An 18825-nucleotide genomic window follows, 5' to 3' on the forward strand; every position below is an offset into this window, starting at 1 on the left:
AGCGGCTCTGGTGGTGGAGGGGAAAGCATGATAGGTGGTGCAGGCGGGGGTGGTGGTGCCATCCACGGATAGCCTGGTGCAGGCTGAGGCGCAGGTGGATGTCCCACAGCGGGCTCTTCAGCATGGGCAGGAGACATCCATGGGAATTCAATCTGAACAGGTCAGTCAGTTTAGGTCCTATAAAATTTCCTAAATATTTTATCTTGGCACCCGCCCACTTAAAAGGAAACTGTTGTTTCAATTGAGCAACTTGGTCCGGGGGCAAAGAAACATTCAACACCTCCGATTTTGTAAGGTTCAGTCGAAAGCCAGAGACCGAGCTAAATTCCCTAAGGTGTGCCACCACCCCGGGTAATGAATGTGCCGGGTTAGATAAGGTAAATAAAATGTCGTCCGCAAAAAGTGACAACTTATAGTCCATCTCTCCCACACGGACTCCCATAATAGACCCCGCTTCCCTAACTTTAGTGGTGAAAGGCTCCAAAAACAGCGCAAATAATAATGGGGATAATGGGCAGCCCTGTCTTGTTCCTCTCTCGATGGGAAAAGGATCAGAATATACTCCATTGACTTTAACCCTGGCCCTCGGCAGATCATAAAGTTTAATAAGCCAATTGAGAAATTTGGGGCCAAAGTTCATTTTCTTCAATGTTTTAAACAAAAATTGCCAATGGACCATGTCGAATGCTTTTTCAGCATCGACCGCCAGCAAAATCGCTGGAATCTCAGTCCGGGTGACTTGCCATATGAGGTCCATAATTTTCCTTACATTATCTGCCGCTTTCCTCCCTGGAATAAATCCAGCCTGATCCTGGTGAACCAATTTGGTCATAACTGAGTTGAGGCGATTAGCTAAAATTTTCGGCTAGTATTTTTAAATCTATATTGATCAATGAGATTGGTTGGTACGACCCACAATCCGCAGGATCCCTCCCAGGTTTGGCCAGTATGGTGATATCTGCCACATTCGCCTCAGATGGTAAAACTGCCTCCCCCTGTAAAGCATTAAAAGCTTCCAGTAAGTAAGGGGTAATCTGAGAAACAAACATTTTATAAAAGGAACCAGTACACCCGTCCAACCCAGGGGCTTTATTAGGTTTAAGATCCTTTATAGCATGTAATATTTCCATGGGAGTAACGATACTCTCAAACCTCAATCTTTCAGTCCCAGAAAGTGTCGGGAGATCAATGTCCGCCAGATAAGCATCAATACTATCTTCAACTATTTGAGTATCCGCAGAGTATAGAGTACCATAGAATTGTTGAAATCTATGTTGAATAGCTTCAGCCGAATCCAACAGAGCCATCTAACGCTTTGATTCTCGTGATTTGGCGTTGTGCTACTTGGCGTTTTGATTTCCGAGCCAACAGTCGTCCCGCCTTATTACCCCATTCAAAATGTTCCTGGCGCGCTAGCTGTAGCTGGTGCGCTATATCCCCAGCTCTCAACAGGCCTAAAGTGTTGCGAGCGTGTTGAAGTTTAGCATAGACCCTGGGGGATAGGGTAGTTTTATGTTGTTTTTCTAGACATGCAATATCAGACAATAACGCATCAATTTTTTCGCTTTTCACCTTTTTCTGATATGAAGCTTGTGATATTAATCTACCTCGCAACACCACTTTTAAACAGTCCCACAATACTGGTGGTGAATGGGAGTGTGTGGGATTAAATTGCTGATAATCCGCTATAGCTTCCTTTAATGTTTGACAAAACGGTTCATCAGCAAGCAGAGTGTCATTCAAGCGCCAGAATCGGAGACCAGCCTTTTTATTGTGTAAGTGCAATGTTAAACCTATAGGGGCATGATCCGACCAAGTGATGGGACCTATCGTTGGTTGCACAGTCTGCAGACTCAATGACTTATCTACTAAGAAGTAGTCTATACGAGAATAAGTTTTATGGGGAGAAGAATAGAAAGTGTAATCCCTCACATTAATATTTCGGTGCCTCCATATGTCTAACAAATCTCTATCTCGAAGGAACTTTCGGAGGAGCTTACGATCGTACGATGTGCCCCCTCCCCCTCCCGCTGAGTTATCTACATGAGGTTGTAAAGTGAGATTGAAGTCACCCCCCATAATTAGGTGCTCAGGGGCTATGTTATTCAAAACCTCTCCTAGTTGAGCTATAAAGGCGTGTTGGTTAGTATTGGGAGCTTAGACATTGAAAAAAGTATAGGTGGTTGTCTCCACTAACAATTGTAGAACTACATAGCGCCCCATAGGGTCAGCCACCGTTTTAGTTACTGAGCCCTGGATATCTTTGTGAAGTAATATACTCACTCCCAAGTATTTCGCAGACTTAGAGGCAGCTGCATGAAACTGATGTGGGTATTGAGCCCAAGATAGTAAGTGCTCATACCTTTTCTTAAGATGTGTTTCTTGAAGAAACAAGATATCAGCCCCAAATCGCTGCACATCATTTCGGAAAATCCACCTCTTATGGGGATTGTTCAACCCCTTAACATTGAGAGACCATATGGTTAGTTTCGCCATGAAAGAAAAAATAAAAATGACCCCACTCGGCTATCTCCCCCAAAGATTCCTTCGACTGGATACCCTCTCGCATCTCGAAATCCCTCATTCTCCCCTTGATGACCCTGCTGGGATAAAGCATCATTAGAATAATGCAGTGGATTATAAACAAATAGAACAGTAACGCCCAAGTGCCCTGTATACACGTGCAACTGAAACTTTGTTGTGTTACCTGTTCCCACTTGCCCTTCCCCCCCCTCTCCCCCTCCCTCCCAATTCCCAGTGCGCTCCACAGACATGTGCTAAATGCACCCCTGTGTAGGCTATGAAGGGCGTGATCACTTGCAGAGCCCACCCCTACCCACCCCCGAACCTCATTCATTACCTTTCAACCTGTATATAGATATATAACCAACAACCAAATTAACAAGAAATTGCAGCAAACTCAGTCCCAAAATATGTGACATTCTCATGTCCCACATCAAGAGTCCGTCAAAGTATGGAAATCCCTGTAACTGGAATATACCGCTCATCCTGCCCCCTTATCCTGGGCAGTAACACGTTCTCCTGAATGCCTCTGCAGTCTTTTACCTCCATGGCGCACCCTTTGCCATCGTGGAGTTTCCATCAGGGAGGTGGATGTCTTCTTAGCTGGGGGAGCATGCTGCACCTGATGACCGGCTGCTTTTAGAATTGCTACCGCTCCATCCACTGTCTCAGATTTTGTCGTTGTTCCATCTATTGTAATCGCAATTCCAAAAGGAAACAGCCATCGATAACGGAGACCTTCCTTGCGCAACACCGCCGTGACTACCTTGAACTCCATCCTTTTTTTGAGAGTCATTGGGGATAAGTCGGTGTATATTTGGATGTTATTATTCTCCCACACCCAGGAATTGCGCTTTCTAGCAATTTGATAGATGCTGTCTTTAATAGTGTATTTAGTGAAGCATACTATTATGTCCCTAGGCTTACCGGGGATTTTTGTCCCAGGGAGCGATGAGCCCGGTCTAATTCGATAGAAGCTGCTGGTAGTGCTGCATTCCCGGCGCCATCTTGTGCTTGTAAAAAGGAGCAGAATCTTTGAATCGTGGCCCCACAATCAGCGTACTTCTCATCTTCTGGGATGCCTCTAAAACGCAGATTATGACGTCTCCCACGGTTATCAAGATCTTCTAATTTTGCAGTAAGCGCTGTATAGTCTGCATGGGTTTGATCCGAATTGTTTTGTAACGCCTTAAGCCTGATGTCATGCTCCTCCAGTCTCACATCGCATTCATCTGTACGCCTCCCGATCTCTGCCATCTCCTCTCGAATCTCTTCCATAGCCTGATGCAGTTCCTGCTTGTATTCTTTGATTTTGCGGCGCAAGTCCCCGAACCAGCGTCTGAATTCCTCCCGAGTAGGGTGATTAGAGGGTGCATCACCGTTCGCGCCCTGGTCCTGCTCCTCACCAAAATGGCGTTTGCTCGCGTCTGGGGCTTCAGGGACTCCGCTAGGCCCGCCTGTGGCATCATCGTCAGTAACGTAAGCAAACTGCTTCAGATCTGGCCCCTTTTTTTTCTGTGCCATCTTTGATACTGCGGGTAACGATCGCTGTTATTTCGAATCAAGTTCGGCAGGTTGAAAACTGCGAAAAAGCTGCAAAAAAGCTCGGGGTGGGCGGGAGCTCGAGGTCATGCGGCCATCTTGCTCTGCAGCGAGAGCGCCCCCCCCAATCCTACTCTCTGTTTCCTGTCTTTTAGCCAGTTTGTAATCCACGAAAGGACATCGCCACCTATCCCATGACTTTTTACTTTTCCTAGAAGCCTCTCATGAGGAACTTTATCAAACGCCTTCTGAAAATCCAAGTACGCTACATCTACCGGTTCACCTTTATCCACCTGTTTATTAACTCCTTCAAAAAAGTGAAGCAGATTTGTGAGGCAAGACTTGCCTTGGGTAAAGCCGTGCTGACTTTGTTCCATTAAACCATGTCTTTCTATATGTTCTGTGATTTTGATGCTTAGAACACTTTCCACTATTTTTCCTGGCACTGAAGTCAGGCTAACCGGTCTGTAGTTTCCCAGATCGCCCCTAGAGCCCTTTTTAAATATTGGGGCTACATTAGGTATCCTCTAGTCTTCAGGTACAATGGATGATTTTAATGAAAGGTTACAAATTTTTACTAATAGGTTTGAAATTTCATTTTTGAGTTCCTTCAGCAATGTTGGTTGTTGCCTGAATCTAAATATGTATACCCTGAAGGAAAGGAGGAGCAGGGGTAATATGATACAGACGTTCCGATACTTGAAAGGTTTTAATGATCCAAAGTCAATGACAAACCTTTTGCATTGGAAAAAAATCAGCAGAACCAGGGGTCACGATTTAAAACTCCAGGGAGGAAGACTCAGAATCAATGTCAGGAAGTATTTCTTCATGGAGAGGGTGGTGGATGCCTGGAAACCCCTTCCGGAGGAAGTGGTGAAGACCAAAACTGTGAAGGATTTCAAAGGGGCGAGGGATAAACACTGTGGACCCGTAAAGCCTGGAGGATGGGAATGAATAGAAGAGGTATGGGGGCTGCTTGCGGGAATGACTGCTACTACCTGGTGATCAATACCCTTATTCAATAAACATTCAGATGGTTAATGAGACTCCAACATTGCTCTATGCTTCAACGACAAGAGAAAATGTGGAAAAGAGGATTTGCACTCAGGCAACAACCAACAAGGTAGCACAGTCTGGGTAAACAAATAAGTGTGGGAGTAGCTTGCTTATTACGGCGGTTACTACCCCGAAGCAATTTAAGCCTGATACTTCACTTTGAATGCATATCCAACGCAGCTCACTACTTCAACGGCAGGGGGAATGAAGAAATAGGATTTACATCCAGCCAACATCTAACAAGGCATTGATCAGAGCAGTATGAGTATACAAACATTGGGGTAACTTGCTCAATATGATGGTTATTGCCCTCAAACATTAAGCTTTTTACTTCACTTTGATACAGCTCCAACACTGCTCTCTGCATCAATGGCGGGGGTGGAAGGAAATTAGAATGAAAAAGCTACCAATAAGGGCCCTGAACTCAGCGTTCGGAGTAACAGATAAATATGAGAAAATAAGTGTGAAAGCTTGCTGGGCAGACTGGATGGGCCTATTGATCTTCTTCTGCCATCATTTCTATGTTATTGAGGGGTTCAAAAGAGGATTGGACAAGTTCCTGAAGGAAACGTCCACTTGGGAAAGCCAGCAAGTGAGATACAAGAAATAGATCAACTATTGGTGATCTGACAGGTACTTCTGATCTGGATAGGCCACTGTTATGAGACAGAAGGCTGGGCTCAATGGACCATGGTCTATCCCAGCAAGGCATTTCTTATGCTCTTATAGCAAAATAAATGTCTCTTAATTTACATGCATCCACTCTCCTATTGCTTTTAAATATTGATTTAAAGTCCCTAATGATTCTGCAGGTTTGTCTCTCAAAGGTAGATACAATAAATAATCAATTTGCATATCATCTGCATAAAGACCCTACATCCCCAAATTCTTAATATGCCTTAATGGCTATCAAACAGAATGAGAGACAAAGACAAACCTTAGAGTAACCCAAATTTTAACAGAATTTAAAAAACTCCCTATCATTCTCTGCAAACATCCAGGTAAAAGAAAATGAAACCACTGACTTGTGGTGTCCCTAATCTCAGCTCAAGTAATCTTTGCAATAAAATTGCATAGCTGATGGTGTCAAAGGCATCTGATAAATCAAATACGTTTAATAATGAGGACGACCACAGCCCATATTATGGCAAAGATCATAGACAGCCGGAAATCTGATTTTTTTTTTTAAATTTTATTTTTATTAAACTTATATAATCATTACAGAAGATAAAACACAGATAGATCTCCAAATACTTGAAACAAAACACAAATTTCAACTTTACAGAAAACATCTTTTGATCTCATCTGTGATAATCTAGGACTGGTACTGAAAGTAATAACGAAACCTGTCTAATATGCAGAAAAAAAAGGGGCAGCATTTTATAAGCAATAACCAACAAATAACTGTGTCTGAACTATATATATCTTTTATTTGCTCCTTCCTTATTACTAAGGTATATTACGATGGGATTAGGCATCTAGGTATTCTTGCAGCTGATCTGGATAATTAAATACGTATCTTGAATTTTGATATGTTAGAATACATTTGCAAGGAAAACGCAATACATATTTTGCTCCTTTTTGAATAACCCTTTCTCTCATAGACAGAAATTCTTTTCTCCTCTGAGGATCTAATTCCTTAGAACTATCCAGAACAAGAGAGCTGCAAAGCAACTATGAGGGCAATATTCAGCCACTGAGCTCTCGGCTAGTTAGCAATATAACCATATCCAACTAACTAGGAGGGTATATGCAAGATAGCCAGTTATGTATAACTGGCTAACTTTAGGACAGCCCTATGGTCTGACCAGAGATAGCTGCATGTTAAGCGGCTAACTCTGAATATTGGTTAATTTTTCTGGTTAACTCTGCTGCTCCTCCTCGGAATGCCCCAACTTATTTGGCTAAATTCTAGCCGAGTAACTAGTTATCAGGCTAGAATTTAGTTGGCTAAATTTAGATGGGTAGGTATTAGGTTATCTATCTAAATGGCTTTTGAATATGGATCAGGACTAGTAAATTAGAAATTGGTCTATAACTCACAAGAATCAGGCTTCAGTGAATTAATTTTTATGACTGGGCAGGCTACTGTATTCTTTAAACAGGATGGTATTAATTCTTCCTGAAGAGGAGGATATGTGTTAACCAGTCTAATGGATACAGTACCTGTTGCAACCGTCCCTTCCCGACGGCTTCACTCCGCCTACCTTTCTTTCTTTCTTTGCACCTTCTCTCACTGTGGATGGATGCCTGGCTGCCGCGGCTTCTGCCTGCCGTCTTCTCTGGCGTCCCTGGACCGGCTTGGGCACTGCCTCCCGCCATGCTCTGCTGGTACCTTAGGGCGCGCGCACCGCTTGGCCCTCACTCTCATTTCCTACTTGGCGCGGACCTCAGGGTTGTCCCCCTGTGATGACGTCATGCTGCCCGGATATTTAAAGCCTACAATGTTTGCTAGCTTTTGAGTTAGCAAGGGTGATCTTACGGATGGGATTCGCTCTCCTTACCCAGCTACTATGCTTCTCCAATTTCCATTGGACTCTTAACGCTAATGGGTACCCACTCCTCGGGGACCTCACTTGCTTTTCAGGTCGCTATCAGGAAACCGGTACTCGCTCCTCGAGGGCCCATGTTCCCTGACTCGCTGCCTGCTCTTACCTTCTCTTCTACCTGGAAGGATTTGCTATCTTCAAAACCAGTGAGTATTACCATCTTCACCTCAGAGCTGTTCCCTGGAACCAGGTACTCGCTCCTCAAGGGCCTGCCTCCGTTCCAGCCCTAGTGCCATCTCCTACGTGGAACCGCTGTATGAGTACATCACCTTCAAGCCTCTCAGGGATCAGGTACTCGCTCCTTGAGGGCCTGCTCTCCCTATCCTGGGGTTCTCTATACTGGGGCTTTGTGCATATTCCACTGTACTCATTATTCTCAGTTCTTTCCGCTATAGCACTGCTACTGGAGGAGTCGCTGTTCCAGCGCCTGAGGGATACTAGCCCAGCCGGGCTCCTTCTGCTGCTCACTACTGCCACCTCTGGTGGCTTCATCACATTGTCTAATAAAGGATCAATCTCTGTGTTTGTGTGTCCTAAGCTGAGCCTGACCTGTGACCCCTCACGGAACTTCCCCCTGTGGGCGTGGTCAGCTGCCAGAGTGTCCAAGGGTACACCCAAACCTCACTAATTATAACAGTACCTGAATGTAATCCATTTTGAAGTGCTGAAAAAAGTGTGAAAAGTGGAATATAAATCTAAATAAAATAAATAAATAAATATTTCACAAGCCACACAGGAGAGGGATCTAAGTAGCATGTAGTTTTCTTATTCTGGACAAGTTTTTCTTGATTTCCTCAATCAACATTCTGGAAGTTATTTAAAATCATATCATAACAGCTCTTTTAGGTAATACTGATGTCATCCCATTTCTCAAATCCTTATGGATTTTTGAAATTTTATTCAGAAAAGGTTTTGCAGTCTGGGGCCAACTGAATGTTTTGTGTTAGTTGAGGGGGAGTGATTCAACAAATTAACTATACAAAAAAGGCCTAAAGAACTATTTTCAGCTGACAAAATATTAGAGGAATAGTAGTATTTTTTAGTGGCAAGAATTCTTTCCATATATCTTTGACATAGGCTAAACAGGGAACCTTAACTGCAGTTTTCTCCAGCATCTTTCCAGTCACTGACTTGAACGTTTCAACATTAGAAAAACACCAAGCAGGTTTCATGGGTTGTACTAATCAAGTTTTAACCAGAATGAGTTTAAAGCACTGTTCAGTTCCTTATTCCAAGAATTCACAAAGCAATCAACAGAATTTTCAACAACATCTGTTCCACAATCTGTTAAAGATTTAACAAATTTATTCTTCTAAAGTAAACTTGCTCTGGGCCTTCACCACCCTTAAATGTAAGAAAAAGGTTTAAAAACAAATTTTAAGAAACCATGTTATTGGAAAAACAGGAGCAAAATCACAGCATATTTTTTTTTTTATAGAAAGGGTCATGGATACATGGAATGGATTCTGAGATAGAGGAAACAAATAGTAAAAATTAAAAAAAAGATTTTTGGGGATAATCAGAAGATCACTACTTTCTAGCATTTTCAAAGGGAAATTCTGTATGGAGTTTCTCTTTGAAAATGAGGTTGCAGGCTCATGTGTACAAAGTAGCAGCTGGCTCTTGGACAATGTTAGCCAGTATATGGTTGGGAGCTTAGAAACAGATGCAGAAAGCATGTTCAGGGAAACAAAGAGGAGTTTAATTAGACAATCATCCGTTCTTGCATGAAACAATCCAATAGTAGTTAGCCCATAATGAGAAATAATAGAAAAGATCACAGAGATGATCCTGTGATCTATGTGTTTGCTTCAGCTATGTGTGAAAAAAGCTATTAATTGAAACAGAATTCAGAAAAACTAGGCTAAAAGTTAGCTAAGTTTGCTAATGATTACTAAAATGTGTAATTTATTATAAATCTGCAAGATTATACAGTACAGGTGGCCATGTTACACTTTACATTGTATATTTTTCCTTTAAAAAAGAAAAAGGTGCATGTCAGGGCTAGACTGTTCTTTATTTTTCACCACAGTATTGTTTTTCCTTATTTGCTGTTGTGCACTAACGAGCAGATTTTAAATGCCCGGCGTGAATAAATTCCGGCCTTTGCACGCGCCGGGCCAATTTTCCAAGAGGCCCGGGCCATGCGTGTAAAGGCCGGTACGCACTTAAATGCCGGGCCTCTTGGAAGGGGCGGAGGGCAGGCCAGGACAATGTAATTGTTTGCTGTCCCGGCGCGCGCAACTTACGTCGGCTCGGGAGCTGAAGTAAGTTGCTGAAAAAAGATTAAAAAAGAAACAAAAAAAACTTGGATTTAGGGGGTGGGGAGGAGAGGGGAAATGGGAAGATGAAGTAGGGGGTAGGGAACTGGGGAAGGCCGGGATGCATTGCCGCGCGGGAATTTCTTAAGTCCTCTTCCCCTTGTGTGCGCAGCCCCCAGATTTTATAATGTGCGTGTGCTGGCACGTGCATGTTATAAAATCAGTGCATCCATATGTGCGTGCCGGGTAGCACGCACACACCTTTTAAAATCGACCCATAATTCTTTATAAGCAGTCCTCAAATCTCATTTGAAAGAAACATCTCCTGATGGACTTAATTTTTAACAGCATCAATACAAAAATAGGAAGCAGAGAAGATGGGAGAGAGGGAAGAACAGGTCTGATCTCAGCAGTTCTAAAATGGCTATGGCCATTCCCAAACATTATATAAAGTTTCAGCTTCTGGCTGTTTTGTAAATATGTGAGATAAGCCAGATTACTTCTGGATGGAGACTGACAGGTAATATCTGGAAATATGTTGACAAGAGGATGAATAATGTGTTTTTGCATTTCTTTTTAAAAGTTTGCATATTTGAATAATGTTTTCTTTAAACTTTCTAATTGGTTTATGTAGAATGCAGGTGGGACACCAGACAATTATTCTGCTCTATATCTGTGGTAAGGAAAACAAAGTAAAAATACTAACTTTATATGACATTTTGCTTATGAATGCAGTAATGTGAATTAAACTGCACATTTATATTAAGTTATTATACAATACCAACAGATATAAATTGAGGTAGCCACTTGGGCCTGTTTGGTGTAAAGCTACAGAAGTTACCAAGTTATAGCCCTAAATATAATCAACTGTACTTCAATAGCAATACTGATCAAAATACAAATGAATGTTCATGCATTTGCTGTAGCTAAAACATGAATCCGCTTTACAGTATTACAGATCACTATAGTGTAATACTGAATGAATTATAGCGATTTAAATGTTGAATTACCCTCATTCAGAGAAATTCTGTAAAAATGAGACATAGTTTTAACAACATTTTAGTGGAATAACTAAATTGTGATAATTTAACTTCTCCTCATTTTCTCGGCCACATAAAATAATTAAAATATTTTCTTCACCAGTACAATACTATGCAAAAATGACAACTTTAGACAATTTTTATTTTATGTAATTACAGAAAATGTGTAATAGCACAACGAAAAGAACGATCAGTAGGAACGGATAGCAGGTGGGACTGAGGCACATGCTTCTTCATTTAAAGTTGTATCAATTACAGGTCTGTATTCCAAAGTTACCTAAACAAAAATAAACAAATATCAATAGTTTATCAGCTTCAAAACTTTCATTAAAAACATAATGGGGTAGTCTGGCAACTGCTTATACCTTCCCTTTGAAAATCATCTCATGAAAACTACCCGCACACATTTATACCTGCTAATGTGTGCACATTTGTTTTTTTTTGGGGGGGGGGGGGGGGGAAATTCTATGCATACTTTTGGAAAATGCAAAAGTATCCACATAATTCCAAACCCCACCCTGCCCACAAGAACATCTCTTCACACTGCAGATAAATGTATGTGCACATTTTTATTTATTTATTTTTTATTTTAGTTTTTTCTATACCGGCATTCGTGAGGGTATCACATCATGCCGGTTTACAATAAACAGTGGGGTGATAAACGGAAACAGTGAACGAAATAAATAAATAATAGGTGCTAAAAAATAACATAGTTACAGTTACAATAAAACAGGGAGGCGTAAAACTAGGAGCAAGAAGAAATTCATGGGCCCTCTGCATGTTATTTTCTTTATAATAAAATATTTTATTGAAAAAGACACCATTATGCAACATGGTTCCCATTACATAACACATCACAAGAAACAGAACAGACAAAGTTCTTCCTCATCTTTCAGTGCTAATCCCCAGAACATTCTCAACCATAACCAACATCATTTACTCTTCAGTGCTTTGTGCCTCACTGCAGCACTGCTTCTTTGGCAGGCACCATACCACCATAACCTCTCTTTTCTTTACTTCTTTCTTTCCTCCCCTGGAGACTTGGTTTTCTCTCTGTGCCAAGCTTAGAGCAGAAATTCCTGAACTTACACCATATGCAGGAGAGCCAAGCAAAACTTCATTATGCTGGAGTCAGAAATACATTGACTCCAACCTTTCTTCATGCAACTTTCAACTTTATCACAATCAGAAACAAACAATAGTAAACTGCCTCCCTTCTAGCAGTGTACTCACACCATACCTGGTCAGAGAGGGCTCAGGAAACTGTTTGATCCTAGCTGGGCTCCGCCTCTTATCCTGCCCAGCAAGATCCTACCCACAGAGCTCTCTCCCTCTGAGTTTTAAGGTGAACAAGCATCTATAGCCTGTTCCAGCACAGGTAAAGGAGGGATACTAGGGTCACTCCTTTACAGGACCCAATAAATACCGGAGTAACTGAAATCTCCTATTATGTTGCCAATGTTATTTGCCTTTCTAAACTGTTAGCATTCTACTGTCAGAATTTTTGTCCTGGCTGGTATACACTCACTGCTATACTCTTCCATAGTGCATTTTATTTCCTGCAGCACTTTTATCCTGCTTGCCTCTATGCCATCCGTAACATATAGTGTCATAACTCCACCAATCGAATCTGTCCTGTCAAATTGATATAATTTGTCACCTGGCATCAGTGTCCCATTGATTATCTTTCTTCTCACATGCCTACTATGTCTATAGCCTCATTCCATACCATATATTCTAATTCTCCAATCTTTTTTTTTTTTTTTTAAGACTTCTGGCATTTGCATGCAGACATTTTAGAATGCATTTTTTAATTTCATTTTTATTCACAACCTGTTTACTAGCAGTTGATGCATGTAATTTGGAAATTTTCATATTTGTCTGCTCTAATTAATTTCACATAGGCTAATTCAAGCCTTTACTACAACCTCTCTATTGGTATATTCCATCTTCCCTGTTATGCCAGTCTCCTTAGAAGTTACCTCTCTCCAAATCATGCACTCTTGTGTGACTGTCAGCTTTACCCCATGCTTTAGTTTAAAAGCTACTCTGTCTTCTTTTTAAATGTTAGTGCCAGAAGCCAAGTTCCACTCTGGTTAAGGAGTCCATTCCATTAGAATTTGCTCCCTTTTCCCCAGAATGATGCCCAGTTCCTAACAAATATAAAGCTCTCTTAAGAACATAAGAACATGCCATGCTGGGTCAGACCAAGGGTCCATCAAGCCCAGCATCCTGTTTCCAACAGTGGCCAATCCAGGCCATAAGAACCTGGCAATTACAGTATTTTTTCGCTTCATAAGACGCACTTTTTTTCCCCCAAAAGTGGGGGGAAAATGTATGTGCGTCTTATGGAGCGAATATAAAAAAAACTAAAAATCTAACAAACCCCCCCCCCCCCACACTCCTGACCCCCCCAAGACCTGCCAAAAGTCCCTGGTGTTCCAGCAGGGGTCCAGGAGCGATCTCCTGGGCTTGGGTCGTCGGCTGCCAGTAACCAAAATGGCGCCGACGGCCCTTTGCCCTTACTATGTCACAGGGCCTACCGCTGCCATTGGTCGGCCCCAGTGAAATAGTAAGGGCAAAGGGCCGTCGGCGCCATTTTGATTACTGGCAGCCGACGCCCCAAGTCTAGGAGATCGCTCCTGGACCCCCACTGAACCACCAGGGACTTCTGGCAGGTTTTGGGGGGGGGGGGGTCAGGAGGGTGGGGGGTTGTTAATTAATTTAAAGGGTTGGGATGGTTTTTTTGGGGGGAGGGGCCCCAGAGAAAGATAAAACTTTTCTGATCTGGGGAGTGGACCGAAATGGCCCTCCCCAGACCCGAAAACAAAATGGGGAGAAAAAAAAAATGTTATGCACTCCCCTAATTTGCTCCATAAGATGCACAGACGCCCGGGGACAGAGTCGGTTTAGCACAATTTTATTTTATTTTTTTAATTTTCCCCCTCTGAATCCTAGGTGCGTCTTATGGAGCGAAAAATATGGTACCCAAAAACTAAGTCTATTCCATGTTACCGTTGCTAGTAATAGCATTGGTTATTATCTAAGTCAACCTAATTAATAGCAGGTAATGGACTTCTCCAAGAACTTATCCAATCATTTTTTAAACACAGCTATAAAAACTGCACTAACCACATCTTCTGGCAACAAATTCCAGAGTTTAATTGAGTGTTGAGTGAAAAAGAACTTTCTCCGATTAGTTTTAAATGTGCCACATGCTAACTTCATGGAGTGTCCCCTAGTCTTTCTATTATCCGAAAGAGTAAAAAACCGATTCACATCTACCCGTTCTAGAACTCTCATGATTTTAAACACCACTATCATATCCCCCCTCAGTCGTCTCTTCTCCAAGCTGAAACGTCCTAACCTCTTTAGTCTTTCCTCATAGGGGAGCTGTTCCATTCCCTTTATCATTTTGGTCGCCCTTCTCTGTACCTTCTCCATCGCAATTATATCTTTTTTGAGATGAGGCAACCAGAATTGTACACCATGTAGCGATACAGAGGCATTATGACATTTTCTGTTTTATTCACCATTCCCTTTCTAATAATTCCCAACATTCTGTTTGCTTTTTTGACTGCCGCAGCACACTGAACCGACGATTTCAATATGTTATCCACTATGACGCTTAGATCTCTTTCTTGGGTAGTAGCACCTAATATGGAACCTAACATCGTGTAAGTATAGCATGGGTTATTTTTCCCTATATGCATCACCTTGCACTTGTCCACATTAAATTTCATCTGCCATTTTGATGCCCAATTTTCCAGCCTCACAAGGTCTTCCTGCAATTTATCCCAATCTGCTTGTGATTTAACTACTCTGAACAATTTTGTATCAGCTGCAAATCTGATTACCTCACTTGTCGTATTTCTTTCCAGATCATTTATAAAAATATTGAAAAGTAAGGGACCCAATACAGATCCCTGAGGCACTCCACTGCCCACTCCCTTCCACTGAGAAAATTGTCCATTTAATCCTACTCTGTTTCCTGTCTTTTAGCCAGTTTGTAATCCACGAAAGGACATCGCCACCTATCCCATGACTTTTTATTTTTCCTAGAAGCCTCTCATGAGGAACTTTGTCAAATGCCTTCTGAAAATCCAAATACACTACATCTACAGGTTCACCTTTATCCACATGTTTATTAACTCCTTCAAAAAAGTGAAGCACATTTGTGAGGCAAGACTTGCCTTGGGTAAAGCCATGCTGACTTTGTTCCTTTAAACCATGTCTTTCTATATGTTCTGTGATTTTGATATTTTTCCTGGCACTGAAGTCAGGCTAACCGGTCTGTAGTTTCCCGGATCGCCCCTGGAGCCCTTTTTAAATATGGGGGTTACATTAGCTATACTCTAGTCTTCAGGTACAATGGATGATTTTAATGACAGGTTACAAATTTTTACTAATAGGTCTGAAATTTCATTTTTTAGTTCCTTCAGAACTCTGGGGTGTATACCATCCGGTCCAGGTGATTTGCTACTCTTCAGTTTGTCAATCAGGACTACTACATCTTCTAGGTTCATCGTGATTTGGTTCAGTCCATCTGAATCATTACCCATGAAAACCTTCTCCAGTACGGGTACCTCCCCAACATCCTCTTCAGTAAACACTGAAGCAAAGAAATCATTTTAATCTTTCCGCGATGGCCTTATCTTCTCTAAGTGCCCCTTTAACCCCTCGATCATTTAACGATCCAACTGACTCCCTCACAGGCTTTCTGCTTCGGATATATTTAAAAAAGTTTTTACTGTGAGTTTTTGCCTCTACGGCCAACTTCTTTTCAAATTCTCTCTTAGCCTGTCTTATCAATGTCTTACATTTAACTTGCCAACGTTTATGCATTATCCTATTTTCTTCTGTTGGATCCTTTTTCCAATTTTTGAATGAAGATCTTTTGGCTAAAATAGCTTATTTCACCTCCCCTTTTAACCATGCCGGTAATGTTCCCTGTAACATTATCTCATCCAAATATTGAGACTCTGGAACTCAGCCTGCCTTTGGGGTCCTGCATGTGGAACAAAGAGCATTTCTGAGAATGAAACCCTGGTGATTCTGGATTTAAATTTCCTACCTAAATTCCTAATTTTTGTTTCCAGAACCTCCCTCATGCACCTTCCTATGTTGTTGGTAACCACAAGTACCAAATAGTAGGCTCCACCCCAACACTCTTTAAAATCCTATCTAGGTGATGCGTAAGGTCTGCTACCTTTGCATCAGCGCACCAGGCAGGTAACTTATCAAGTGGTCCTCATGCCTACCAGCCATTGAAATGCAAACTATAACAGCAGTCCTAACACTTCCCTTTTGGGCACACACCTCTGGAGATTCATCCTTAATGCAAGAGGATAATGCATCATCTGGAGGGTAAGTTCTAGCTACAGGATCATGTTATGCCACACCAGGATGATAATACCCTTTCAGATTTGCTTTTTCAAAGCAGAACAGGAGCTGTCAGACAGAAGGTGGACCCTCTACTGTGTCTCTGAAGGTCTCCTCTTTCTGCCTCAGCTACTCCAGGTCTGACACTCTAGCCTCCAGAGATTAGACTCATTCTCTGAAAGTTCGGAGCTCTATGCACCGGATGCACACATACAACCTCTCATACATGTAGCACTTGATATAAATTACTGGATGGCTACCATCCTGCTGCTGGACTTGTGTCTGCATCTGTATCTTAATGTTATTGGTTTTAAAGTTGTAAACGAAGTGGGGATGCTTAATCCAATTTGAAATACAATCCCTTAAATGATTTAGGGTATTTTTATCTGTTTGCCATTGGCCTACATTAGGACTACAGTTAATTGCGAAAGTCAGGATTAATTACTCACTTGTTGATGTAAATTTATTAATTTACCCCTATTATGAAAAATTTCCCTCACATTCTACTAATTTGGAAACACTCTCATACACAAAACTGAATGGGGTAGGTGGGAACGAGGGAATCCAGGCTTCAAATCTCACTTTCACTCCTTGTGACCTTAGGCAAGTTACTTCATCCTCCACTGCCTGAGGTTTAAACTTAGATTGCAAGCCCTCTGCGGACAAGGATATACTTATGGTTCCTGCATGTAAGTTACTTTGAGCTACCAGTGAAAAGGTATGAGTTAAATCCAAACAAATAAAATCAAACTCTGCTGACTGCTTCTTCAAGAAACAGTTCTCACACCTTTCCACAGCAAAAGAATAGACTTTTGCAAGCTCTTAACATGCACAAAATAATTTTAATCCTCTAAACTATTTTCCCCTAGCACACTTCATAGACACACAGAATGTTTAACTCTCTATTTTTTCTGCAAACTTCCAATACATGTTTTTCCCAGCAAACCAGTATTCACAAGTCCTGCTCACTCACTAGCTTCTGCTATCAGCGACATCCTTGTCTAGCTAACCCCACCCCTCTTGTGGATATAGTGACTCTCCAGCTATGGTGACAAAGGTGGCAATGTATTTGTTTAATGGGGTTTCAGAAGTTTAAATATTAGAGCCATTAGATGTTACCTACAAGAATAGAAGCCGCAAAAGAAACTCCTTCCAGCTGGTTTTCTTTTAAGGAAAAGAGGTACAAAACCCACCCAGTCTCCCGAGGTAGAGAGGGAAGGCAGAATTCAAATTTAATATCAAATGGAATCAAAATTATTAGCTATTAGAATTTTAATTTGAGAATTTATTTTTGCACAATTGTGAGCTGGAAACAATTGATCAAAATGCAAACTAATCCTTTAACAAAATTAATAAGAGTTTTTTCTTTATAAAATTTTTAAGAATGATCAGAACAAGTTTTGTGTTTAATGGGATGTAATTGTTAGATAAGTATAACATATTACCTTTTATTTTATGTCTTTACAAAGATGTTAAGAGTTTTGGTTTACAGTTTTGTTACTACAAGAATTTGATTGTTTTGTAAACTTTCTTTTCCAGATGTAGCTGCACTTCTTATAGATGTTATGTAAGTAAGCGTGTTATATTGATATATATTTTTTCTTTGTCTGTCTTTTCTTTGATGCCGGTATATTTCTTTCAGTTTCTTCTTTCTTTCTCTATTTGTCTTTCTTGTTTCTGTCCTTTCCTCTTCTGTTTGTTTGTTTCAATATATGCTTTCTGTCCAACTAGACTCTTGTGTCATAGCCTAAGTATGTAAACGTAGCTATAAAAGATGAGTATGCAGCTAGAGTATGAGGCTGGGGGTTGCAGCTTGCTAACACTGGATGTCTCCCCACCGAGGCTTGGGAAGGTAGCTTGTTAATGTGGCTTGCTAAAGTAGCTTGAGTAGCTGGGGATCTCTGTGCTACTCCTCTTGTTCTCTGTCCCTTTCAGTGCATACTAGTCTTGTTCCTTCTCATATTGGACAATTTCTTATTCTATTCTCAGACTAAAACAAAAAAAATGTATGCTAACTACATTATCTGCATAGTTTTTCAGAAGATGTATTGTGGTCCACGATGGCTTGTTGTACTTGATTTAACTAGGTGTAGTAAAAAAAGAGATAATCATAAAATCCCTAATCTCTCTTCTACAGAGGGAATAAGTAGTGACATGTCCTCTTTCACTCTCTCACTCTTCCTGTGCCCTCTTTGGTGTAATATTTTTGTGGCATCTGATGGTAGTTGCTTTACTCTGCCACCCTCCAGTTTTCTTTCCCTACTGTTCAATTTTAGATTTCAGCCAACATGTTAGGGCCTGTATTAATATTCTCTCATTTTCCTTTTCCCCGTGAGTAAGTTGCTATTGGACAAGTATTTTGTTTCCTTCTCCAAGGAATTATTATTAAAACTTCTATCTTCATTTATTCTAGTGATGTTACTGATTATTCACCAATAGGCTCTCAGTACTGGTTTCTGTTCTGCTATGCAC

General features: G+C 41.2%; 1 protein-coding gene across 1 annotated transcript in view; it reads right to left on the minus strand.

Moving 5' to 3' along the window:
* Positions 1-9350: 9350 nt before the first annotated feature.
* The window catches only part of SDHA (succinate dehydrogenase complex flavoprotein subunit A), a 207134-nt gene continuing 197659 nt past the window's right edge, over positions 9351-18825 (minus strand). The window contains exon 15 of the mRNA XM_029589934.1: positions 9351-11248. Within this exon, the coding sequence (XP_029445794.1) occupies positions 11162-11248 (87 nt within the window). The 3' untranslated portion in view covers positions 9351-11161. The remainder of the gene's footprint in view (positions 11249-18825) is intronic.

Source organism: Rhinatrema bivittatum, chromosome 2 (genome assembly GCF_901001135.1).
Source record: "Rhinatrema bivittatum chromosome 2, aRhiBiv1.1, whole genome shotgun sequence".
NCBI lineage: Eukaryota > Metazoa > Chordata > Amphibia > Gymnophiona > Rhinatrematidae > Rhinatrema > Rhinatrema bivittatum.